Source organism: Chionomys nivalis, chromosome 7 (assembly GCF_950005125.1).
Source record: "Chionomys nivalis chromosome 7, mChiNiv1.1, whole genome shotgun sequence".
NCBI lineage: Eukaryota > Metazoa > Chordata > Mammalia > Rodentia > Cricetidae > Chionomys > Chionomys nivalis.
In genome coordinates this window covers 73,301,311-73,328,998 of record NC_080092.1, presented here as the reverse complement: position 1 = coordinate 73,328,998, position 27,688 = coordinate 73,301,311, and the positions used below count along the sequence as shown (strand labels likewise).

General features: G+C 40.6%; 1 protein-coding gene across 2 annotated transcripts in view; it reads right to left on the bottom strand.

The window, feature by feature from the left end:
• Ca10 (carbonic anhydrase 10) overlaps window positions 1-27,688 on the bottom strand; it is a 474,608-nt gene that overhangs the window by 446,035 nt on the left and 885 nt on the right. The window contains exon 2 of one of the 2 annotated variants that reach the window (XM_057776888.1): window positions 26,669-27,312. In XM_057776888.1, the coding sequence (XP_057632871.1) occupies window positions 26,669-26,729 (61 nt within the window). In that variant the 5' untranslated portion in view covers window positions 26,730-27,312. The remainder of the gene's footprint in view (window positions 1-26,668; window positions 27,313-27,688) is intronic. The other variant, XM_057776887.1, reaches the window with a different exon arrangement.

Genomic DNA, 27,688 nt, shown 5'->3' with positions numbered 1-27,688 from the left:
CACCTCATCCTGTGCTCTAGCAAACAGCTGGTGTCATGCCCTTTGCCTAAGGCAGGCACATAGCAGGTGACTCTCCCCAGGGAACGGAAACCAAGTTTTCCTGTTCAGCACAGCCCATGGTGCAAACTTCTGAGGCAAGCCTCAGAGCCTCCAGGATCCTAGCAGTGGGATACCCGTCCTCTGGGCAGGTAGTCTCGATTCACACAGCATGACAGCCATAACATAGCGGGAGATCCAAAGAAGGCTTTTAAATGTCTATTTTCTAAAGCAGTTAGTAAGGCAGGAGAGAAGCTTTCAGAGGTCCACAATGAAAAGTTTAATCCAGAGAATCAGCAAAGAGGTAAAAGAAGCAGAAAAGAAGAGGCAGGGACAGAAGAGGCTTCTGATTGGGGAAAAACAAAGCAAAGTGTGGTAAGATGGGAATAAAACCAACCTGTCATATATCAGACACTGCGCAAGTCAACATTTCTATTTCCTAAGTAGCCACTGAATTTTCAGGAACATTCATTTTCTCTGCTAGAAAAGCTCACCTCTTTCATGTATTTGGAATTTATTCTTACTTGTTCAGAGTTTACCTCCTTGAGACAAAGCCCTAGCACAAAAGGTCCCTGTTTTTGTTAGGTCCAATGCTTATAACAGTGTCTTTCCAAGTACAGTGCAGTGAATATAGACCATGCATTATAACCACCTCTTAGTTCTCAAGGCTGCCCATCCTTACATATTGGAGACCTTAGGACAGTACTCGGAGTATAGTAGGTGCTCGGTTTATAACCTCTTAGTGAAAGTAAATAATAACTATGACGATGAAGGAAGAAAGGCAGTAGGTAGGGCTATTTGGATCAAGAGTTAGGGTGCACAGAGGAAAAGGGAAGCAGGAGACAAGACTATTAAAGTATAATGGTATTACCGTTAGGCAAATGGGACACACTAAAGGTTTGCATTTTATCTCATGGACAAATCAAAATGATCAGAGGTTATAAAGTAAAATGATACTTAAGGAACTATTTTTTGTACCATTGTCCAGGTTCCCTCTTCATCTTCAATGTTGTCAGTCTCATAAACTTTATCTATCCTTTGAACTTATTCACTTGCACCCAAAATTTTACATATATATATATATATAATTTGAAGCCAGCAGACCTCTATTTCGTCAGAAAATATTCTTAAAATGACCTCCGGTTGGATTCTCAGTACTTTGCTGTCAAATTCCGCTATTCTACTCCTGTACCTGTTCAACTGTCACCAAAAGTTAAGATCTATCCTGCAAAGTCAATAAAAACTTGCATTCAGCCAGGTTGCAGGGGAGTATGTCTTTAATCCCAGCAACTGGGAGGCAGGAGCAGGTGGATCTTTCTGAGTTTAAGGCCAGTCTGGTCTACATAGAAATTTCCAGGACAGCCAAGGCTATACAGAGAAGCCTGTCTTGAAAAATCAAACCAACCAACCAATTAACCAACCAACCAACCAACCAACCATCCAAACAAACAAACAAAAACTTGCACTCAAATCCTAGGTTGGTCACTTATTAGCTTTCTAACTTCAGGTAAATGATTTAGTACCTATGAATCTTGGCATGTTCAGCTCTAAAGGGGTGGCTATAAGATGAAGGTTGATGTAAGTTTTAGAGATATATAAGCAATGAATGTCAGTTGATCAATATTAGTCAAAGGCAGCAGCAACAGTAGGTTTGTTTTATGTATTGTATACTTCCTGGGAAAGGGAACCCTCTTTCTTTCATTTTATTTTAGTTCTTTTGTTCTTCTGCAACTCCACATCTCCCTCTTTCCTTTAAGGTTTCTCCCATAATTAACTCTTGTATTGAGTCAGTACAAAGTCCATTCTTGGAACAGTGACTCCATTGTCCACTGTGCCCTTGCTCCTAGGACACCCCTGCCATCTACATGATTCATGAGCCAGAATACAGGCTTCATTTTATTCTTGCCATATGCAGTCTACTAGGCTCTTTTGATCCTTAAAGCTCTTAATTCTGCAAACAGCATAGTGCTACATGCCTTTAATCCAGCACTTAAGGGGCCGAAGCAAGAGTAATGCCTTAAGTTTGAGGCCAAAGCAGAGTTCTGATTTGGAACGTGATTCTCCCTATGATGTACCAACTTTATCAAGTGGCCTCCACCTTTAAATAGAGAATTCCAAAATTCTGTCCTGGTGTTAATGGTATCCTCTTTCTTTTGTACAATCAGTCAATTCTTCATGGTCAATAAAAGCATGACCATATGGAACTGGCAGCCAAAGGCTCACTCATAGCTTTCCATGGCTCTACAAATATAAAGCTCACTGACATCATTTTTCTGCACAAGGTTACCTGTGCTGTAGCCCTCCTGACTTTATATCAGGTCTCATTTTTGCATAAACTCTTTTCTTTCAATCAAATCTCCAGAGAAATAAACCTTGACTAAAACTGCTTCAAAGTTAATGTGTACTAAGGTCATATTAACTTTGGGGGAGTGGGGATCAGAATTGTGTATGTCACTAACATAAAACACTACTTTGAAGATGTTTCAAAAGCTAAAAAAAATAAACGGTAGGTTGTCGCATTGCAAGAGGACGTGATGGATGGAGGAGCTGGTGTCTAAAAGCACTTCACTTCACTTTTCTAAATGTTCCCTGTCAACACGAAGGGAATGGGCTTGGCAAGGCTTTAGTTAGTGGATGCACGATGGAGGAGAACATTTGTCTTTGTGCTCTTGAGCTGTAGACTATGCAGCATTAGAACACACCACCAACTCTGTCTCCTAACAAGCCTGGGACCGTTGAGTGGGGAGGATTCTGATTTAATGAGCAACTTCCACCATCTGTCACCAGGACTGCTGAGCACGAATTACACAAATAGCAGCTCCTGAAAGCCAAGGATCAGAACACTTGAGTGCCATTTGCACAAGATGCCGCCCTGGGCTCAGTGGTCAAGGAATTGTGTACACGTAAATTGCTCAAGTGAGCAGTCACAGCGGTTTTCTAATGTGAGTGTTTTCAATACAGCCAGCGTTTTCTGTGTGGTTGATGAGCCACTGCAGGGGTCAGGCTCACAGACTAGAACAGAGTGCTGGAGGATCATCTGTGTCCCCTTCCTTGATTGATATGGTTAGAAAGACATCACATGGATCGATGCAAAGGACATTATTGATCAAAGCACTAGCACAACTATAGATGAAGAAGAAGAGAAACAGAAGAGCCAGGCTCGTGTATATTCCTTATGGAAAAAGTAAAAAACCTGAAATTAGCTAAAATAATTCAGGTAACAGAGGAGTTGTTCCTATTTTCATTATGAAATGATAGTCATCAACCAGACAAATTGAAAAGCATATCCAAATGAAAGACTTCCTCCTTCAAATCAATCTACATGAAAAGCCATACAATGCATCATATGTGCATAGCTCATTTTTACCTATGGAAACTGTAAGTTCATCCACTACATTTAGACTGTTTCTTAAAAACATCCGTCTTTAGTCCTTAGTATCAGATATACCAAGCAGGTAGGCATGATGGTAAAATGTGTGGACCCATGAATCAGATGCCCAAAGTCCCAAAATATAGCTTTCTACATATCCATGTGAAAGTCTTCATAATTTCTAAGCCAGAAATTTCCTCACCTATAAAATAAGAATACTAATTTTCATTCATGGGACTAACAGGATAAAAATTCTTTAAAATATTAATCATTATTTTCAATCCCTCTGTTGATTTCTGTTACAATGCAGTTTTTAAATGTCCACTCCAAAGAGCTTTGAAATGTAAACATTGGAGCTCTCCTGGAATTATATTCTTCCCAACAGCTTATCTACCACCCTCTTCAGGATAAATCCCTTAGTTTGTGTGTGTACTTGGTGTGTGTTTCTGTCTGTCTGCCTTTGTTGTGTGTGTATGTGCGATTTGATAAATAGCAATAACTTAAAATCTAAACACGGCATGTAGACTTCTTGACTTTGAACTCTTACTTGGCATTTTTCTTTGAAACCATAAAAATCTGTCCCTGTGTGGTTGTCACTCAAATCCAAAAAATATTGATTTAACAAGTAGAGATTTTATTTAACAAATAGTGAACAGTGAGTAAAAGAAAATCCTAAATAACCGTAAGCAATCTTGCAAAACTTATTCATCTAACTTAGAGCTGAGAGGAGTCTTAGAACACTCACACCATGTACAGGTATAACCCGAGAACCAGATGTGGGAGAGTATTTTGGCTTTCTTTTGATGCTCTTGTACTAAACATTGGTCATACTTTTTGTCTTCCTCTCACATTCCAATAACCTGTCCTATGATGTGTACTTGTTTTTTCTATTGGTACTAGGAGAAATTAGAGATATTCACAACTTGTAAAAACACACAGCATAAGTGTTTGTAGCGTTGTCACCCATAAATGGGACATCAACATCATATTTTGTCCTCCAAATGTTCAAGGAATGGTGATAGGAGAGGAAAGTCCCAACTGGACATCTGTCATCGCCAAATGAAGCTTTCAGTACCAGGAATGGGTTATATCTAATCAGGTTTTATCCAAAGGAATCCCATGGAAATTCTTAAACAACCCAGAATATTGGCATGGGTATTGGTAGGTCTCTACAAACTGATGGAAAGGTCCTGTTGCTGAAGACAGCATCTACACAACTCATTGAAAATAGAGAGGTTGACTTGTGCCTATCTAACACGATCATTAAGTTGTTTTTTTTTTTTGTTTTGTTTTTTAAGAAAAAGATATGTAGTTGGGAGGGAGATGTGAGGGGGAGATTCAGTAGGAGTTGGAGGGAAGAGTGGAAGGCAAATATGATTGCAGTACATTGTGTATATACACATATTTAATTTTCAATGAACAAATAAAAATATATTTAAAAAGAAATCAGTATACATTTAGTGGCTTCAAATAAGTCAAACTTATAAGTAGGTCCACAGCTCAAAAGCCTAAACCAAGTTTTCCAAACTAAAATCAGTGTATCAGCAGGCCGAGGTTCCTTCTGGAAGCCAGAGACAACACCACTTCCTGGCCTGTCCCAGATACTGGAGACCTTTGGTGTCTCTCACTCATACTGACCTTTCTTCATCTTAAAGAATACTAACACCTATTCAACCTTAGCTTCAGCCTCCACAGTTCTTTCCCTGAATCTGAATTTCTTGCTTCTGTTTAATAATTGCGCTTGTGATCATATTTATTTTACCTAGAGGATTTTTAAATTTCTTTAATTATGCTTTAAAGTTTCTGTTACCATGTAACATTGTATATTCAAGGGCTCCTGTATTAGAATGTAGATAGCTTCAGAGATATTTTCTTGATGTTTGTGTTCCATCCCACTTGTTGCTTATGTTTTCTAATTGTTCAAAAATTTGATCCAATGGGAGAGGAACTCATGATGTCTGATCTCTCCCAGGGGGACTTCTGATAGTTAGTGCTTGCTGGGGAAGGTGGTACATTTTTCCTCCATGGTGTAGCCTCTGAGAAGTCACCCACAGCCCAGGAAACACCCCTGTAAAAGGAGGAGTTTGTGGGGAAGAAGAAGAGGTTCTGTGGAAGCGTGCTTGACCAACAGGGATGAAAATAGGACTAAAATTCACTATATGCATGCATGAAATTGTCAAGTAAGTAAGCACACAAATGTTTTCCAAAGAGCGTGGCTCAAACTCTGACTCTAGAAATCAGTAGCCGAATGATTGGACGAGTTATTTAACCTGTTTGAGATTCACTCTTGTATAAAATGTTGATGCTCCCCACAAGTCAACTTGAAGGAAACATGGGATCAATTGTGACATAGTGACAAATCTCAGACTGTAGATTCAGATAAAACAGAGGTCAAATCTTGCCTTAACCTTTAAAGTACAGATGCATTTTGTTAAATTAAACTAGCCATCTCTCTCTCCTCTCATCATCGGTCAAGCGGCTATCTATTTGTACTTTATGTGTGTGAATATGTATATATGGGGGAGGCACACATAAATGTAGAGGCCAGAGGTCAACCTTGGATGTGGTTCCTTAGGAATGCCATCATTTTGCTTTCCCGACAGGGTCCTTCATTGGCTTGGGACTCACCAAGTAGTAGGATAGTTGGTCAGCAAGGTCCAAAACTCTGATTCCACTTTCCCCGCACTAGAATTACAAGTGCATACCCTCCTGTGTCTGGCATTTTCACATGGGTACTGAGCATCAAAATCTGGTCCTTTTCCTTGCAAAGTAAGTGCTTTGCTGATTGAACCACTACCACCCTTGAACTTTCGCAACTAGTTATTTTTTATTTCCAGTTTACAAAGTCGAAAGCTGCTGTGCAGAAGGAGGTCACTTACCCACAGCCTACCACTTCATGAGGAGTGCAGAGTGCAGGCTCAGACGTAGCCTTTAATTACTCTGAGTGCAAACCATGTCACTTCTGGGGGCATTTAAACCAATGTATGTTCTTTAACAGTCACAGGAGATCATGAGTTAGAACTGCCTCAGAGGGTTAAAGGATTTAATGATATAAGTAGAAAGCTCTTTGTTCAGTGTCTGTGCGCTTCTACTATTATAGCAAAGTGGCTGTTTGGAGTGGGTGTTCAGAGTGAATTGAGAAATTATCAAATGGAAGAATAAAATCAACTTCATGCTTTCACACCTCTCCATAATCCCCCTCAGCAGTTCCTAGCCTTCTGAAATGCTTGGTAAATGAACACTGACTCCAAAACTGTTTCTACTGACAGAGATCAGAATCTTGATCACCATAGAGCAAGGGTACAAAATGAAAAAAAAAAAAAAAAAGGACAAGAAAATAGGAGACTCTGGAAGGGATAGAATGTGAGAATCTGGGAGTGACAGAATGTATATTTTACAGTGTGGTGGTGGCTAAGGGAACACGTTCTTTTTCCGAGCTTTTCAAACAGAAGACGAAATAGTTGCATTTTATTTTATTTCCAGCACGCTTCTATACAACTGTTTTAATTGCTCTATATTCTCTAGAGCAACTGCTTGCAAATATTTTTCTGTAAAGGACCTGACAGGAAATAATTTAGGCTTTTCCAGCCATGGGCTCCTTCCCGAATACTTGGCCCTCTCTTTGTAATCCATTGTGAGAGCAGCCATGGATGAAAGACAATGCATAAATAAATGAAGGTACATCACAGTAAAGTTTTACTTAGTTCCATTTTTTTAAGAAAATTATGTCTCACTAAGTAGTTTTCATCACTTAATTCTTTTTACAGAACCATATTGGAATGGATGTCACTCATTCCTTCTTAGGAAACAAGCCCTGGGCTGGCTCTGGTCATTAGCCTGTCATCTGGCAGTTTCTGCTTTAGATTTAAAAGCTCTTTTGCTTTAGGATTTCAGTGCACATTCTGAGACTCAGAGGGCAGGGGCTGTGGTTGCTGAGAGTCCTTGCCAGAACTCATTCCCCTCATGGTCGGCCTAAGCTACTTGTCTTTGATATCCCTGGGTGTTCAGGAAGAACCATGGTCATTTCTCAGAGCCCTGAAAAGCACATTCAACTTGATTCAGTGCAAGTTTAGGGACTGCTCGTGGCCTGGCCTGTCTTGGCCATTAGGGGAAAAGGTTGATTTCTCAGGCTGTTATTTCTATAAGTGCTTATTCTCCAGGTGACCCTCTTATTTCCAAATGTGGTCGAACCTTCACTCTCAAAAGACCAGGGTTAATTTTTTTAAAGCTAACAGCACAATAGTAGTTTCAGAAAGCCTGTTGCTCCCTGCCAAACTAGCACCCCTAGAATAAACCATCACCCATGGAAGAATGACTCCCACCAAAATGCTTGCTAGGGGCAGGACCAGAGCAACCCAAGTTCCTCCCACAACAAAGCTGGCCATCTAGATCCAAGACAGCAGAAAGAAAGGCATGTCTTTTGGATTGCTGATGCCACTTTGTGCTTGGTAATTCACCTGGCAGGTAAAGTCTGCCAAAGTAGGCACACAGTGATGGCATTCTGAGGCTCCTAAAGCCAAGTAAAGCTTTACAAAATCTGAATGTTTCATCTAAAACTCAACCAATACTTTATTGAAGGAAGTGGACTATCCAGCTATTGGGTATATTCTTACATTTCTTGGAAGCATTTGCATCAATTATTGTTGTTAAAGTTTGAATCCGAAATGTTCCTTTTGGGCTCTTATTTTGTATGCTTCTTCCCTGGCTGGCTCCATTTCAGAAGGTAGTGGAATTACTAGAAGAAGCCTAGCTAGAAGGGGTAGGTTATCAAGGGCACACCTTTGTGAGTTTTACCTGGTTCCTGATTTCTATCACACTCGCTGTTTCTTGTTCTAGTATGATGTGAACAGCCTCTACCACATACTTCAGTGACTCTGACCTGATCTTCTCCTTCATATCTCCCCCACCACAACAGACTGCAAGCCATCAATACTGCAAGTCTCCAGTTGTTTCTGTAACAACTATATATATGGAAGGGGAATTCCCACACCTTTTCCGTCAAGGACCTGAGAATAAGTACCTTAAGTTCTGCAGACAATATGCTCAACGTTGCAACTTCACAACATCCTTCAATGGTATAAGAATTTAGCTGTGATGTAGTAATTCCACTAAGTGAGACAGTATTCCAGGTGATGGTTTGCTGAGCTCGAGGGATATAGTATCTCTACAAGGAATCTGGTGAGTCAAGGAAAAAGGACTATAACTTAAATCAGCGGGTAGACTTGGAAAGACATAGGAGACGGTATAGAACTGAGAAGTAAATTCAATCTGCAGACTCTACTGGGACTTGGAAGAAGAAACATATGACCCTTAGAAATATGCTGACCAGGATGAACTTTCATCCACTGGAGAAAGACAAGGGATGGGCTTACTGGACATGGTAAGACCAACAGGGCATTAAGGAGGTAGATATCACTACTTTTAGAGAGAAAGAGACTTTGGCTGGCCCTGGGAAATGTGTGGGCTAGGCCCATGTGAGGTTCAAGTGTGTCAAAACAAAGTTAAACGACAACAACAAAATCCAGAACAAGCAGAAGCAGATTTTTTCACAGAACGGTGAGGTAGCAAACAGGAAAAAAGTTGGTGTCTGTCTTAAGAATGTGGATGCTTTTACTCTTGTCTCTTGTATTCTTTTCTATCTATCTATCTATCTATCTATCTATCTATCTGTCTGTCTGTCTGTCTGTCTGTCTGTCTGTCTGTCTGTCTGTCTGTCTATCTATCTATCTATCTATCTATCTATCTATCTATCTATCTATCATTTATTTCTTTCAGTGACAGGGGAAGGAACTAAAATTTTCTAGAAATATGGTGCCTACAAGTCAAGCAGAGAATGCTCCATGTCTTCAGAGAAGCCTAGTGGCTGCATGTTCTCTGCAATGTGAAGCTACAAAGCAGGCACATTTATGAACCATGATCTGTCTGATCATGGTAGTGAACACCTTATCTTGAGACCCTTTAACACTTATGAAAAATAACTCAACAAAACAGTTATTTTATCCCCATTTTATAGATCAGGAAACTAAGATGATCCAGAAATTAACTTCTCCAAAGCCTGACAGCTTCTATGAGGCATAGTGTAGGTGTAATCCTACTGCAAAACCACTCTGGGCATCATAAACAAATAATATGGCTTTTCAGTCCACTACAGCATATTTCTGTATATGCACAAACAAAGTGTTTTCAAACCTCAATTCTAAATCATTTCTATCCAAATTACAGTCAGATTTCTCTTAGTCAAAGTCTCCAATATTATGACCACATTTCATTCATTTTTATACCTCTACTAATTATTTTCAAGGGGAATGGATTAACAAAAAGAGATTTTAGGGACAGGCAGATGGCACAGGTTTTAAAGGGGCTTGTTGCACAGGCTTAGGGGCCTGAATTCAGTCCCTGGAACCTATCCATACAAAGGGAGAAGGAGAGAACTAACTTAGGACTAGCTGCACAAAACTGTCCTCTGACCTCCACAGTGGGGCATGACACAAGTACTCGCCTCACGCACTTCTTGCACACACAGGTTCATATCCATTAGTAACAATTTTGAGTCCATTTTTAAAAGATTTTAAATTTAGAGTTTCATCATAGTTCATCCAACAAAAGTGCACACTACATTACCATAAAATTGTGATTTTTATCAATGTCACACCCTATGTGTGCATGTAATATATTTCACGTATTTTTATCTACATTTTTGGTGGACATGATTTCATGAACATAGACAACATATTTATCTCACAGAATTTTGAAAACCACCCCAAATATTCATAGTAACTTGGTTGATAATAACACTTTAAATTATTTAAGGTTGGGCTAGATTGGTGCTATTAAAGAATTATTTTTATTAATTTTAATAAAGTGTATGCGTGTGTGAGGGGTTATATGTACATGAGTGTAGGTACTTACAGAAACCATAGGCATCAGATCCCCATGAATGCTGGAATCACAGGTAGTTTTGGGCCACCTGAAGTGAGTGAGGGAAACCTGATTTGGTTCCCTGCAAGAGGAATAAGTGCTCTTAACCACTGAGCCATCTCTCCATCCCCAGTACCATCAACTTTATATTTATGCATGTGAAAAACATTCCTTTTAAAATTAAGATTATAGAAGGCAACTTTGAGATTTAGTAAGTAATTGCTAAGATAACGTATTACCAAGGTGATAACATCTAATGGATCTTCCCTGGTCTACACTTTTGCATGTCCTTTAAAGCTCTTGGATCTCATTAAATCATACAGATCTAACACGAGGACAGTGGGTGTGGGTATGTCTTCAGCTTCCCTAAGTTCAATCAATTTAAGGGAAACAGGAGTAGGTTTAGTGGATTAATCTTAACAGTCCATTAGTCTCTGCACTCTCAGTTGTAATCCAGCCTCTGCCAACGTGATTGGAGAGAAATCTCACACAAAGCCTGAATGTTCAGAAAAATCTCTAAAACAGGCTCCCTAGAGAAATACTTAAGCCACAGTTTACTGTGTCTTTACTTAAGATCAACACAGGCAGCATTTATCATCTGTCCTACTTCTTGTTGGTTTTCCTTTTATGCCTTTTTCGCTGAATCTTTCAGACCTAATATTTAAAAATGAACCATGTCACAATGCCAGCACGAGCCCAGCATTTAATTATTTTAAAAATCCTTCTCCCAAGTGAATATTAAACACAAATCAAAGCTATGTTTTCATTTGCAAACCGATTGAGGAAAACATGTTTAAGGTTGCCATGTGCACAAATTAATACTTGGAGAAAGCCGGCAAGACTGAGCCTGAATGAAAATAAAGCAGTCAGTCTGCAGTAAAAGTGAGTGACAGTCTTTGAGCATGTGAGATCAACTATTCTATTTTCTATTAAAAATGGATTGGTATATGATACTTGATTTCTTTATTGCTCCATTCAACAAGTCAACATTTACTAAATATGATAATGATGGTGATGGTGATGATGGTGATGATAAGGCAGTACAAAATTTCTTTGACCCAGGGTTCTTCTTATGCCTCTCCTTTCAAAGCTGGGTTTGTATAGGATGACACAAGAGCACACACATTAAAAAATCCCGATAGGCTTAAAGCATAGTTAAAAATGAAAACGTGTCCAGTAAATAAAGAGAAATAAAGAAAAATGCGGGTTAGACCCAACAAACTGTCTCAGAAGGTTATTCTAGGGAAAACTATGATTGTCCTCCCTCTTCGTACTTTTTTTTTGGGGGGGGGTGGTTTCGAGACAAGGTTTCTCTGTGGTTTTGGAGCCTGTCCTGGAACTAGCTCTTGTAGACCAGGCTGGTCTCGAACTCCCAGAGATCCACCTGCCTCTGCCTTTCGAGTGCTGGGATTAAAGGCGTGCGCCACCATCGCCCGGCCCCTCTTCGTACCTTTAACATATTCCCCAAATATCCTAGTTTACCTAAGTGAATCATGTCCAACCAACCTTAACTGATTATGTGCTATGCACAGGCATTGTGCTAAATACATTCACATGCATTGGTTCATTTAATCCTTGTGTTTAACACACTATTGCCAAATTCCAAATTTTATTCAATGTGTCTTTTGTTCTTTTAGCTTCCACCATAACAATTAGCAAGCCTACTAATGTACCAAGTGCAATCTATAGCTCAAGCAGCATGCTCCATTTTTAAATGTCAATCTCCCTTAACATCACAGACAGATACTATAAACTCCGGGTCACATATTAGGTCATGGGACTTACTCAGAGATGATGTCATATAATATTAGTAGAATTAAGAGTGAATTAGAAAACAAAAATAATATGCAAAGCTTTCAACAATTTTTTAAAAATAAGCAAATAGTATATACCCTTAGATTACTACCCAGGGTCTTGCTAAGAGACTACAGTGTCACCATTCTGCAAATCTAGTTTAGGTTATTCTCTTACAATTTCTATCTCATGGAGGAAATGTTCCTATCTGAGAAGTCACTCATAACTTTCCTGTTGACAGTCTCACGGTCCAATGGATAAAAGTGCTGGCTACAATAAGCACAAGGACATGGGTTCAAATCCCCAGAACAACTTCAAGTTTGGCCAAGTAGTACACGTGTTGGTAATGCTGTGTTCCCATGGGGAGATGGGAAGGAATGAGAATCACCCGAAGTTTGTAGGTCAGCTAGCCTGACATATGGAGCAGAAAAAAAAATAATAAAAAAACTCTGTCTCAAACAAAGTGGAAGGTGAGGACTAATACCTCTACACCATGTGTGTCATGGCATGCACATGCCCTCATTCACACACACACACACACATACACACACACACACACACCGAGAGAGAGAGAGAGAGAGACAGAGAGACAGAGAGACAGACACACAGAGATACACACAGTCACAGGTACACACACATAGCCCCCATATCTGCCCACATACACACACAAGCGGTCTTTCTACACTGTAAATCCTGCTACTTTGGCTTTTTAAGACCTGGAGAAGTTTAGCAACAGTCAAAACTTTATTCAAAATCTTCTTAGTACTCTTAAGTGCCCGAGGTAGGTAGAATAGGATCCTGATTAAAAATACAAACAAACAAACAAACCACTAAGAATCAAAGCAGTGGTGGATGACTAACGTCACCACTGAGAACTAGCAGGTTAACAGTAATTATGTCAGGTCTTAACTCTCATCCCAACAGTATTTTCTGCAAACCAGTTTATTCTCTCATCCTCAGTAACAATAAAAATATGCACCAGGAATATTGCCTAAGTCTCAAACTTCAAGATCCAAGGGAGACACATGCTCCAACATACAGTTTCCTGTCTCTGGTCTGATTTGTGAATTACAGTAGCATCTTAGTGCCAGAGATACTCAGTTTTGGTTAAGTAACTTTCAAGGCAGGGGTTATCATTGTTAAAATGATCTGTGGGAGTTCACTATGCTATATGCACACTCTCCCAGCAAATTTGTTGTACACCTAGAACCATACACGTCAGGTTATCATGGCAAAGCCAGACAGAATTTTGTGAGTGAGAAATTGCAATTTGTTAGAATTATTTTAAAGAAATAATTCAACAGAAGTAAGTATCTATAGATACGAAAAACTAGCAAAAAGGTATAAACTAGAAACAGCATATCACCAAATAATGGAAAATAATTATTGAAAGACAATGTTTTAGATGTATGATTATAAAACTATGACAAGAAATAATAGCAGGTAATTGTGGTAGTTTGAATGAAAATGGAACTCAAAGACTCAGAGGGAATACATAATTAGAAGGTGTGGCCCTGTTGGAAGAGGCATGTCACTGGGAGTGAGTGGGCTTTGGGGTTTTATAAGTTCAAGTGTGGTTCTCTCTCCCTGCTGTGTGCCAATCCAGGTGTAGAACTCTCAGCTACCTCTCTGCTATCCTGCTTCCTGCTGTGATGACTATGGGCGAAACCTCTGAACTCTCAACCAGCCCCAATTGAATGTTTTACTTTGTAAGGGTTGCTGTGACCATTCTGTCTCTTCACAGCAATAAAACTCTAATTCAGAAATTAATTGTTCAGCAAACTTTAGGCCCTTTGCTGCCGGGCACAAAGCTAGGCTAGGGGACCTCAAACTGCCACTCAGACTTGTTGATGCCAGCTAACCAGTTCATGTGAACAAGGTGTTTCGAAGGGTTAATCTACTGACTTTGGGATTTATCTAATTCTAAGACTTCCTATAAAGAAGCAACAGGAGACCATACTTGAGATACAAAGTTTTTTTAAAGCACATATATATTAATGTTGAAAAGTTGTACCTTCAAACTTTGGTAAGCACAAATTTTGTCTATAGAGGGAGAAACACTTTTTTCCTAATTTTTCGATGTTCATGCATTATTAGCATTAAAATACACCGAGTGAGTCACAGCATCAATCATTTCTGTGGCTGCATGACACTTCTGGAACCCTGTCTTGTAAGCCACACAATGAAGAGCATCTCATTTGAATACACAATTAGCCTAAATAGTAGATGCTTAGCCCAACATTCACCCATTCGTTCATTCAACATGTCTTACCTGTAAGAGTAGCACAATACAACACTTTATTTGACACAGGCAAACTCTAGCCCCAGCAATTCCAAAAGCAAGAGAAAGAACATCAAAGACTACACCCACTCTTATCCCCAAGATGGCAGATAGCTATCACTTAGGCATAGCATTGCACTGATACAAACTAAAACGCCAGAAAGAATTTCCCCAAAAGGGAAAATCAGGGATAAGACTTGTTACAGATATGAAAAAAAAAAAACCTGACTTTCCCACTCTGTGTTTTATTCTATATGGGTTTGAATCACAGCAACTGAGAGCCGGGTTATTGTCATGAATTAGATGGCCAATAATACATTACTATTCATATCCAGGGACAAGAGTGCCCTCAGATACTTTATCTCCTGACCAGCAGTGTAATTATTAAACATGTACTTATGGGATAAGAAGTGAACACAAAAAAAGTGTTTTTTTTTTTTTTTTTTTTTTTTTTTGATTTTTCGAGACAGGGTTTCTCTGTAGCTTTTGGTTCCTGCCCTGGAACTAGCTCTTGTAGACCAGGCTGGCCTCGAACTCAGAGATCTGCCTATCTCTGCCTCCCGAGTGCTGGGATTAAAGGCGTGCGCCACCACTGCCCGGCTACAAAAAAGTTTTGAGTCTTACTTACCCCTTTCCCTATAACTAAGATAGCAAGGAAACAAAACAGGAATTTTCCAAGTAATCCATTTCCACATACTTGCTAGGACCAATTAGAGGAGAAGGAGAATGGCTACCCCAAACAGCAGCTCCACACATTTGCTTCACATCCAAGACTCTTGGTGGTTCTTTTTTCTCTTAAGAAGCAGTCATTCTTCTTTACAAAAGACTGGAGAACACACATGACGGCTAATACTGATTACTGACTTGAGAAGATTTAGAATAACCTAGAAGCAAAACCTCTGGGGGTATCTGTTTTGGGGGCATTAAGGTGGGAATGTTCCACCCTGGATAAGGACAGCACTGGCCCATGGGTTGGATTCTCATACTCAATAAGAAGAAGGAAGCAAGCCGGGCACCAGCATGCACTGCTCTCTGGTTCCTGGTTGCAGATGTAATTAGGACCAGCTGCCTCACACTCCTGTTTCCACGTCATCCTGGCTGAACTGGACTGGACTGTGTCCCAGAACCAAGAGGCAAAATAAACTGCTCCCTCCTTAAGTTACTCTTGTCAGGTATTTAGACATGGCAGTATAAAAAAATAACATGAGAAACAACACATTTTTTAACGTAAGTCTGGAAACATCATAACCATCAGAGTCGGTTCCTGTAATTCTCTGTATCAAGACTCAAGCACGGGGCCCTTTCCTTTGAACCCTCTAGGAAAGTTTTAACTGAAAGACAGTGATCTCCCTCGTGTATTGCTTTCTCTCATGATGGAAAACATGGTATTGATATGCAATCTCTACCAGAAACAGAGAGGATACAGATAAAGAAACAATACTAAATCTACAAATCCAGGAGTTCATGTACTGGGTATTCATTCTGTCCATGACCTTGGGCTGTCTGACCCAATAGAGTTAATGCTTTTTGTCTGTCTATATGACCTCTTATAAAAAAGGAAGGAGGGTGGTCACTCTCTCTTGGGTGCTGAAGATCGTGTCAGGTGTTGTGAAGTAGTGTGTGATCGGTCTTCAGCTTGCCAGGATTCTGGAACTGGATTTACCATATCCTGCATGCATGAGTGTATTTCCCCCTTTTATATTTTAATAAATCCTTGATACCCCTTAAATAGACACACATGGATTTCTCATGACAAGTTCACGGCTTTACTATGGTGTCACAGAACACAAAACAGCTGGAACACGTTTTGAGCAAATGTGAGTACCTGCCTCAAATAAGAATAGTTTGTCCAGAAAAGCCTGTGAGTTCATTGTGAGAAAGAAACAGTAAGCCATCCAACAGGTTGCTCCTTATTTTCTCTAAGTCCTTGAACACTGGGAAATCTACCTGCAGCAGAAGCAAAAGGATAACTGATACAGTGTTTGATTTGCCTCTCCTCTCTACTGCATTACTTCTTTCTTATGAGGTTAAGAAGTAATTATAAGCCACTCCTTTCTATTCATTTATGTATCGATCAATATGTTCATTACTGAGCATCTTCTAAACGCTAGGCACCAGGCTGGACAATAAGAAATGCAAACTGCAATATTTGTATAGCATTACATAGACTTTCTACAGAGACCAAGAACAAGATTTTTGCTTGCTACATTTTACCACATGCCTGGGCCATTGCAAACCTCACAAAAGGCATCCTCTCATTAGCTTTTGTTTATGAATGGACAAACATATTAAATACTGAAAAAACAAAACAAACACCTGCTGTAGATATGCTTCTTTATGCATTGATTTTTAGAGCCCTGGGAGTCATTTATTGTTAATCCCAACCTCAGAGGGAAGGGCTGAGCTCACTCCTTAAGTGCTGCCATCAGGATTATTTTCACTGAGGGTAAAAGGTAGCAGTGTATATAGGGAGGACACAGGGAGGAGGAGAAGAATGGAAATATGTTGACTCATATCCTCCAGTAAATGTGTTTATTCCAACTCTGACATCACTGCCAAATGTGTTGCAAAGCCAGTAAAACTTGGCTCTGGAAAACTGAACTGAAAGTCACAAGCTTCATTTCCTACTGCCAGCCCCTTTAGTCACTGGACATGAAGTATTGGACAGAGCTAAGGACGAATTCTGCATCTGCTGTGACAAAAGTGTCACCTTTCCCGGACCAGGAGGCAAAGACATTTGTAGGCTGTCTCCTTCATAACCATGGATCATGTCTCCCCTGCCATCTGATGGCTCCTTCATGCAAATGTAATCAACCCCAAAGACTGGAGACCCTATTAACAGCCCAATCCTGCTAATAAAGAGCAATTATGGTGGTCCCAGATTATTTCTCAAGACTGCAAGACCCTCCCCCAAACTGCATCCTGGAGATCCTTTTAAGTGATGCTTAAAATTACTTGAAATGAAAACAGCAAATTGAAAAGAAACAAGGAACTGTTCAATAGCAAAGCAGATTAGATGATACCTCAGACATTGGCCCATGGTAGACCAATAGGCTTCTAGCTGTTTTCCCTAAAGTAGAGAAGCCTAGCAGTAAACTACATAAGGAGATTAATCTATATGTGTGCTTCTTGAAAAGCTCCTGGGAGGTCACCTGGAAAGAGAGACAACACTGGAAAATGCTTAGTGATCTCAGCCAAATGGAGCGTGACTAGACCACTGCCGTAAGCATTTCCTTGACTGGTCTGTTTCTCTTGAACTGAATGATCAGATACCACATCCTCCTGGGTCTCAAATGGAGACCTTCCTGACACAGAATGGCACGGGGTAGTCTTTTCTGGCATTATTTACAAAATGTCACTGTAACCAAAGTCATGCTTCCTAAACATAATTCCATTTTGACCTTCTCCTCACACTCCTCTCTTTGGTTGTAATATTACCCTTGGGACACCCACTGAACTCGCAGTGACCTCTCTTTGCTCTGCTTTGCAGATGCTGGTTCCTTTGACCACCGCTCCACCTCACCCCCACTGGTTAATTAGCAAAAGTTTTTCAAGACAACACTTAACATCAAGGCTCGGTCCAAGCATCCTAAGGGTTCCTACTCCCTTCCCCTTCTAGTTGCTAAATAAATCAGATATTCCCTCTCTGTTCTCAGTTTCTTTATCATTATTATAATATTTATCACATTGTCTTTAGACTGCTAATACATTAAGAACCATCTCTTACTAATTAATAAGTTTTTAGAGGGAAATTTCAGTACTTTATTCTGACTGATTCCAAGTGCCTGGAAATATTAGGGCACTCTCAACAGTTTATTGTGCTTTGTGTTTACAAAGTTTTGTGTAATTAGGTGGACAAAGAATACTCTTTACATTTCAGGTCTGTGCATATCTATCATCTATCTATCTATCTATCTATCTATCTATCTATCTATCTATCTATCTATCTATCTATCTCTATCTATCTATCTGTCTCTCTCTGTCTGCCTGTCTATCATCTAAATAGAAACTTTACCCGTAGAAGGGTACAATAGACATATAATTTGGTGGATCATAAACATGTTTTCCAAAGTGAGCATAAAATAGACTGGAAACAAGATTTATGCACAGTGTAGTTAGGTAAAAAACTGCTTAGAACTTTGGGTAGTGGCTTGACCATCTGTTTTGTGCAAGGGTAACACTGACAGTGTGGCCTAAGGCTATTTTTTTGAGATAGGGTTTCTTTGTGTAACAGTTCTGGCTGTCGTGGAACTTGCTTTGTAGACCAGGTTGGCCTCGAACTCACAGAGCTCCACCTGTCTCTGCCTTTCAAATGCTGGTACACAAATACATGTGTAGATAGTTCTTCCTTCGTTGCCTTCAACTAATTAACAAGTACAATCATTATTATTCAAGTGAAAAATCCATATATTTTCATTTGTTTAATATGCAAATACCAAGGATTAAAATTCAAAGAAAGGCGAGTTCCAAGTGTTAGGACATGACTTCTCTGTTTGGCCTGCTACTCAGAATGTGGCACACTGGTCTCACTGACTTTGGGGGAAAGTATTTTTGTTGTTGTTGGTGGTGGCTTGTTTATTTTGTTTGAGACTTGAACTCACTGTGTAGCTATGGCTAGGATTTTAAAAAGATAATTTGTAGATTCTGTCATCAAGAATAAAAGTGGTAAGAAATGAAGAAGGAGCTTAGTTTCTAGGCTTTTGCTTCCTATACTCAAAGTACAAACATATTTTATTAAGTCACAAACAAAATTGATTACAACATTTTCTTGAGCTTCTTGTAACAAAAATACTAAGGTCTCAACATCTCATCTCCATGTGAGAGACTTTCTTTGAGAGTGCAGGTTAGTTTGTAACCTTAGTTCCAGTCAATTATTCCAACCCCTTGAGTCCATATGCCCAGTTCACTGCACTTTTGACATTTTTGCTTTGTGCTATGAACATATTATTATTTCCTTGTGGTTTTCCTCTTCCCTCTTGCCCTTTACTTTGAAATCTCATGTACTTTTCTACCTCAAATATTTTCATCTTTATAAATCTTTCCCTTCCTCGCTTACATAGACCAAGAGCTGTTTTTCCTTTTACCCTCAGTATATACTATAAATGTCAATCATGCAGAGTGCATTGCCCTATAAACACTCAGAACCAGACATGGTTCATCTTTGGTTTTTATATATATACATTAATAATATACTACTAATAATCTATCAGTAATATATATTATATATGCATATGTAAATGCTATTGAACAGAGAACATGGCTTAAGCATTACTTGGCATTTACAAAAACCATTTTCAATATTAGTAGCAATGGTTATTATTGATATCAGTCACAACGAAGTATAGTTATTTATGGGGGATAGCTTCAATTCACTATGCAACTACTGTATGCCAGGCACAAAAGGAAGATTGTATGTGTGTTTCTTCAATCTTCACTTTAAGGATGAGGAGAGGAAGGCCTACTGAGTCTAGTTTATTTCTCCAATACTACTACACAATGACCTACCAGAGAGTGACTGACAAACTGTACTTCATATGTTGGCTTGTATTTGTTCCATGGCCTATATTGTTCTTTCTCACATACAATTTGGCCTTTAGTTATTATACTCCAGACATTATTATTCATCCAAACCTGCTCTGTTATCTTTATAGTTTCCTTGTTGCAACAATAACCACAAGTAATGTAAACTACATAATTCTTCATACACATGGGAAAGCTCAACTCCCTCCCTGCCATAAAACTCTCAAATGAGTACGAACTATGACAAGTACAGCAGTAACTGGAAGTGGTCAACACCAACTCGAGACCCAAGGCAATTAGAATTGTGAACAAGTATGAAATGATTTCAATTCATTGAATTAATGTGATGCTATATAGCATTAACATCACATAAAAATGTCAAACTGTATTTGTATGTGGTACTTTCTAGTATTTTAGCCTCATAAGAAGGCTCTTCCTGACACTCTAGTGTCTCTCAAAGCAAATCCTGTATTTCTGTTGTTGCTGGCCTGCTGATCATCCACTCATTCAAGCTTTTCTTTTGTTAAAGTGATATCCATTTCATTTATTCCAAACTCTAACACCAGCCCAATACCTTCAATTTCTTTCATTGTCCCGTTTTTCCCATCTATAGTATTTACACCATATATTAGACAATTAGTTACCTTTTCTACTGCTTTCTAACATTAGACATACTAATGCATTATACAAAATTAAGTCTAAGCAATTAAGCATGTTCATATCTTTTTATATCACTCCATATTCTCTGTGCACCTCTCAATTTTGCATTTTAATCTTGGCTCACCCAATAATATTAGCACTTGACATATGCAAAGCTTGAAGGATGCTTTATCATTTCTGATGTTGCCTCAAACAGTCTTTCAGAAATAGACAATGCAAATAAAAATTGTGTTGGACAGATGAGGAACCCAGAGATAAGAAGTAGAGTCAATTGCCTATACCATATAGATGACTAGAGCAGGGTTGGATTGTGGGGTGAAACTTCTGGCATTCGCAGTCTTCCTTTAAGGATATATGACATTTGGTTCTCTTCTGAACTGAAATCTCAAATACAAATACAAAAAAAAATGTATTGCAGGTGATGAGACAAGATATTTTGTCCTGGTTTCTTCATATGTCAGTCAATCTCTCCTCACCCAAGGGAAGGTTTCTCCAGATGGACATTTCTCTTCCCCTCTTGGGATTTTCTATTACCTGGTAATGTTCTCTATTCCCACTGCTTAGAGATTTTCATCTAGGATGACGGTTATCTGTTCATTATTGCCTATGACATCACACAGGAAAATGATTTAAAGACATCACATTGCTAATGACACAATCAGCCTGTTGGAGAGGGGCTCAATTTTATTTAATTGAATATCCTATTTCAAGTCATAGTGAATACATACACAGTTTTCCAATTTGGAAGAACTTTAAAGAAGAGTCTATACTAATCTATAAAGCATAAAAAGAATGTGGGAAAGCCTGTTGATCTTGGCAATAAGAACTACAAAGTGACTATGGAACACTTAAGATTTCCCAAGCCTTTTCTCACTTAATATTGAGTAAAAGGAATGAGTAGGGGACATTCTTATGATACACTAAAATTGATGGAGGAGGGTCATCTATGTGTCACTTTCATTGGTTAATAAAGAAACTGCCTTGGCCCTTTGATAGGACAGAAAATTAGGTAGGCGGAGTAAAAAGAACTGAATGCTGGGAGAAAGAAAGCATAGTTGGGCAGATGATATAGCTCTCCTCTCCAAGATGGACACAGGTTAAGATCCTTCCCGGTAAGCCACTACCTCGTGGTGCTACACAGATTATTAGAAATGGGTTAATCAAGATGTGAGAATTAGCCAATAAGAGGCTACAGATAGCCAGGCAGTGTTTAAAAGAATACAATTTGTGTGTTGTTATTTCCGGGGCTAAGCTAGCCATGTGGGAACTGGGCAAAATCTAATGCCCATGCCCATTCCCTATGGTGGAATGCCATGCTCAGCCTCAATGCAAGGTTGTGGAAGGGCTTAGTCCTGGCACAACTTAATATGCCAGACTTTGTTGGCTTCCCATGGAAACCCTTACACATTGGGAAGAATGGACGGAACGAGTTAGAGGGGAGGAGAAGGGGGCAGCAGGAAGGGTGGGAGGGAGAACTGTGGTTGGAATGCAAAATAAAGAAAAATTTAAAAAATATCTAATGCTGATTGTTTTCATGAGGAAGTCGATAAAGACACAATACTGGTTTGCCCAAGGCTTTCTTGAAAGTGGGGTTCATACTGTATGTCACAAAATATGCTGGCTGATGAGTGTGTGTGTGTGTGTGCATGTTATATGCAGGTAGGTATTCATATGCACGTGCATGTTTATATGCATGTATGGGGATGTCAGAGGTCAGCATTGGGAGCCTTCTTAAATGGCTTTCCACCTTATTTTCTGAGATGGGGTCTGTCACGGAACCTGGGGCTCACTGATTCAGCTAAGATGCCTCGGCTGTGAGCTCAGGGGACCTGCTTGTCTCGCTTTCTTGCATGGGAGTTACACATGTATGCCACTGTGCCTTTATGGGAGCAGCAAAGACCTGAACTCGGGAAGTCATGCTTGTGCAGCAAGGACTTTAATAGGTGAGCCGTCTCCCTTGTCCTTGACTGGTGATTCATTTCGATTTTAATAAAGCCAACAGGGAAGAAAGTAAAGTTCAACTCTATATGAATCAAATCTACATACAGCTACATCGATAGAAAATAAATCAGAGTTGGTATTCATGTATGTCTGCTAGGTGTGAGATACTATGCTAAGTGAAAAAGGATTAAATAGCATTTACTGTCTCACCAAAACCATATAAAAATGTTCCATCTTACTATTATTTATTTTCTACACATAAAACAATTTTAGTGTTTAGATTAGAAATGTAGTATTTGCTTATAGTGAATGATGATTAAAAGATGCTGGAGGTACTTACATAATAATTCTACTTGTTTGATGGACAGATTTAAATCCAACTCAAGTGCTACCACATTTCTAACTTTACAGTATAATTGCATTATACTTTTACTCCCAAGTTCTTGAAGAGGAACATTCATTTAGCATAATTTTATTCCTCCAGTCAGACACATCAAAATTAAAGACAATCCAATAAATAGAAAAAAATCAAACTTGAGCAAAGTCTTGAACTAAAACTTAAATGATATATGGGTATTTTTACTCAGACCTAATTGTGAATTCTCTAAATGCCCTGCTTATAAAATTACATCCCCACACACATAAATTCTAAGAAGGAATAAACCAAAACATTCTTATTAAATTTACAATGTGTGATGGTGTCTTATAACTAAATGACTATTGCTGTTATGAACAAACTGGCACATAGTGAAGTTACATAAGCAGGGAAGTGGAGTACAACATACAAATTAAATCAGGCAGCTGTCTTTTGACTAGGAAACGCTCTCCTTCCAATTCTCAGTATTCATTCTCACTGCTCTGAGCTGCCTTGGAAGGAAGGGAATGGTTCTCTATGCACAAAGAGAAAGCATATTCATTCTTATTTCTCTCTCTGGCTCCCTCCTTTCTTCTCTCCCTCTCAACCTTCTTTCCCCCCCGCTTCCCTCCCGGTCTCTCTACAGATCCCTGCTACCTTACATCTTTAGCCAAATGATATTTGCATTTAATTCCCAGGCCACGGTATTTCTTTTTAAGCCTTGTTGTGCTGTCACTAACTTCCCAGAATTGGTATGCTCCTTCCAGTGGAAGATATGCATGCTCCTTACTCGGCAGCAAGCTAACCCTGGCCAAATGGGCTCTTCGTCCTTTTGCTAGCCAGATTATTTCAGCAGAACTACCAAATAGACCAAGTCCCGGTATCTATATTTTATATGACATAGCCAAATAATGCAGAGAGGAAACACCTTGGTGTGTGTGTGTATGTGTGTGTGTGTGTGTGTGTGTGAGAGAGAGAGAGAGAGAGAGAGAGAGAGAGAGAGAGAAAGGGAGAGAGAGAGAGAGAGAGAGAGAGAGAGAGAGAGAGAGGTGAAACCTTGGGCTAAAAACTGCTCAGTTACAAAGCCCAGAGTGTTCTTGACAGCAAAAGCTACCAAATGAAATCTACTACACATACCTTCCATAGGCAAAGTTGCTACTAGTATATTCCTCCTGCAAAATTTCTATACTGTAGGTTTTTACTGGCCTTTCCCAGCTTTATACTCCTCAACAATGAAGTGAAGCCTAGTGGTGCCTCATCCTTCACTGTCTGGTAATATAATATGGGTTAGCACCCATTTATTGGTCAGAATGGCTACCCTAAGATGGTGAAAATGTGCTCCCACCCCATTTATATTTTAAAACGCATGATAGTGAATTCTATGATCAGAGGATTTTGTTCCTTTCGGTAAAACTCATTCATGAGTAAATTAAAACTGCAAATCATGGAAGCTGAAATGAAAGACCCACTAAGTCCTCTCTGAGGCACAATTATTCAACCTTGGTACATCACATTCCAGCACATCCTCAGGCTGTCAGATGGCAAGAGACAAAAGTTGAAGTCCCCAAACTGTGGCAATCGTAAGTCATGATTATATTACTAATCATAATTTAGACATAAATGAACTTCACTGGTTATACAGTTGTGCCGATAGGAGGAAACCCCCCTGGCTTCAGAGACAGAATGGGCGTTTGAAGTCAAATGTGTGGTGTGTAAACACAAAACCTAGAACGCTGCATCTTTGCCTACATATCTTCATGAAGTGGAAATCAATGCAGCTCCTAACTGAACACTTGGAGTGGTAACCTAGTTTTCTGTTTAGCTAATAGCGACCAATTTTGCTTACACTTTTATTCCCGTCACTACACTGCAATGATGATTATTTAGTGAATACATGTGAAAGGCCACACACTCCATAACACTTCTTCTAGGGTGGAAAAAAAAACCCTCCTCCTCATGTTTCTACCTGAATAATTTAGCTGCTGACACACCAAATCAAATGCAGCCAGGACAGGTCTCCCACTAATAACTCTTTCTGAGGCTAAAAACAGACTCCTGCTCAGCTTCTTGCCCCCATGACATTGCTAGGCAAGATTATGGTCCAGACTGAGATGAATAGGATGCTTAAGGAAGCCCAGCTCCTCACCGAATGTAAGACTTTACCCAATCTTACAAGAACTTAGATGGCTCTTCTAAAAATGATTTATGATGCTAGAGAGAGGTAGGAAAAAGAAAGAGGGAGAGATACAGTAAAAGATGTATAATCTGGTCTTATAAGCTGTCACCCAGGCTACCTCTGGCACAGGACTCACAAACCCTCATGAGTCACCTCAATATTTATACTGGACGATACACAATAGAGTAACAGAATTCCCATTGTGGAGGAGGAGTGACCCCAGACTTCCCTTGTCTGCTATGTGAATAGAACTCACTATGGTGACATGTTTCTTAGTAGGGAGGCCAAGCCCCAAATATGATTTCACATAACAGATTCCAATTCCATCTTTAGAGAAGATTGAAATTAAACAGCAGTGTTTAGAACTGGGTCCAAAGTAAAGAAAACACACAAGGGTTTTTGATAGTCTGATTTAGGGGGAGGAGACTGCCAAGGGCTTAAGGAGGAGGCAGGAAACCTGCCTTACTCCAATGCTGCTCAAGTGTGTCTGCTCACAGAGGCAGGGCTCCTGCTCATCTACCTATGGAGACTTCCTGGGAAGTTGGCTCAGTACCTAATTCTGCAGAGGGAATGCAGACAGAGGGGAGAACTGCAAATGGGCTACACCCTGAGAGCTTCAATGGCAGGTGCAAGGGAAATGGAGTGGGTGCTGGTCAGTGGGAGGAGCCAAAGGACTGGGGAATATCTACACAGTTCCCTCCAACCCTGAATTCCTGCACCAAGAAACACATATCTTGGAAATGACAGTTCCTCCTAACACACAATACTCAGAAACAGGCAGGCACAAGTCCTACCCCCATATAACTCAACGCCCTGTGTTTTCATTAAAAACAAACAAACAAACAAAAACTGAACAAAAAACGAAAAACACTGGCACAAGTAGCCTGTGATCAGCTCCTGAGCCAGCACATCCTTGCTCCTGGGAATTAAGACTTTCAACTACAGCAGCATTACTAACACTGTATTGCTTCAGGTGTGTTTGGAGCGCCATTGGATTTCCAACACCACAATACATTTTCCAACATCTGGGGAAGGCAGAGAGGTCTTCCACATCCCTCCAATCTCTCCTGGTATTCCTCGGTCCCGCATCTTTCTGCAGGCTCTTTAAAGTGCCTAGATACCAGAGCAAGGCTCTGCATCCATTTTTGCCAGCCAGAAACTACTGAGTTTGGGAACTTTGGAAGCCAAGGGTTGGGGTTGGGGGTGGGGGTGCCGAGGCTCAGATTTCGGCGCCAGAGTTCTCAGCCAGAAAAGCAGTTGAAAATTAACACCCATCTGCTTCTTTTTTTCAGTCTCCATCCCTTCTCCCTTCCAGGACGCCTCAGAGATCTTGCCCACAGCAGCACACCTACACACACACACACACACCTACAGAGAGAGAGAGAGAGAGAGAGAGAGAGAGAGAGAGAGAGAGAGAGAGAGAGAGAGAGAGAGACCCATGCACACACCCTTGGGCTTAGAAGGTTTTTGATTCCGAAGACAGCCAAGCCACAGAACGAAAAAGGGCTGTGCCACCTCTTCACTTCCCGCCCTAAATCTACACAAGATAAAACCTCATACATTTCAAATATCATCACAGAACACACCACCCGCCCATGACACCAGCACGTCCCATACCTGATATGCAGACGATGAAATTGGCTTGAAGAAGAAAAAGCACCTCCCAGACTATTTCCATCCTCTGATTCTCATTCCAGGTGCATCACTCGACGGGAAAACAGGGGGGGAAAGGGGGAGCCCGACACGGCACACACATACACACACGCACACACTCTCCAGAGAGCGCACACTCGCGCTCCCACCCGACAGCCGGCCAGGGGCAGTCACCCCCAAGATCAATAACGCAGTTTGAATTGTTTCGGCAAATCTCCCCTCGGGCTCTTCGGATGTGCTCCCCAGATGTGCTGACACATGTCCGATGCCTCTTTGCCTCGGAGGTCTCCCTGATCTTGCGTCTCTGTTCCTCTCACCAAAGGTGGAAATAGCACTTGCGGCGACCGCGGTGGTGGCGGTGTCAGCCACCTGAAGCCACCAGCTCTGGGTTCTTCCTGCAAAACCGAGACCCCGATCCGCCGGGCGCCCCAAGAAGACATAGACAACAGCCCCCCACCGGGCCAAGCAGTGCAGTTCCGGGCTCTCGGTCTCTTCCCGTACGTTAGTTTAACCCAGGTAGTCCGCGACAAGTTGCCCTCGAAGTCTGCCCCCTTCAACGGGGCATGGTCAGAGGATGGTGACTGGCTCCGATCTGGCCGGTTCTCCTGCTTCCGGAGGGTGGGGAGAGAGGAGCAGACACGGCACACAGAGAAAGAAAGAGAAGCGGGGATTATTGCCCGGAAACACCGGCCACCAGCAGCCTCCGTTGACCCTCCCTGCTCCCCAAGTCCGCGCGCCGCCTGCCGCCTCAGAGCCGGGTTCGGGCGATGCTTTCAGGACGCCAAGCCCGAGGCTGGGCTCCCGGGAGAGTGACGCGTCGAGGGGCTCACTGACTCCCCACGTTGCACGCGCGCTTTCTGCTTTTCTGCTATTTTCCAGGGCTCCCCAGACCCCGCAGTTGCCTTGCTTCCATTGCCCGCAACTAGCGCCGCCGCCGAGATTTTCCGCAATGCAACTGCAGGGGTCGTTATTTCCTCGCCTACA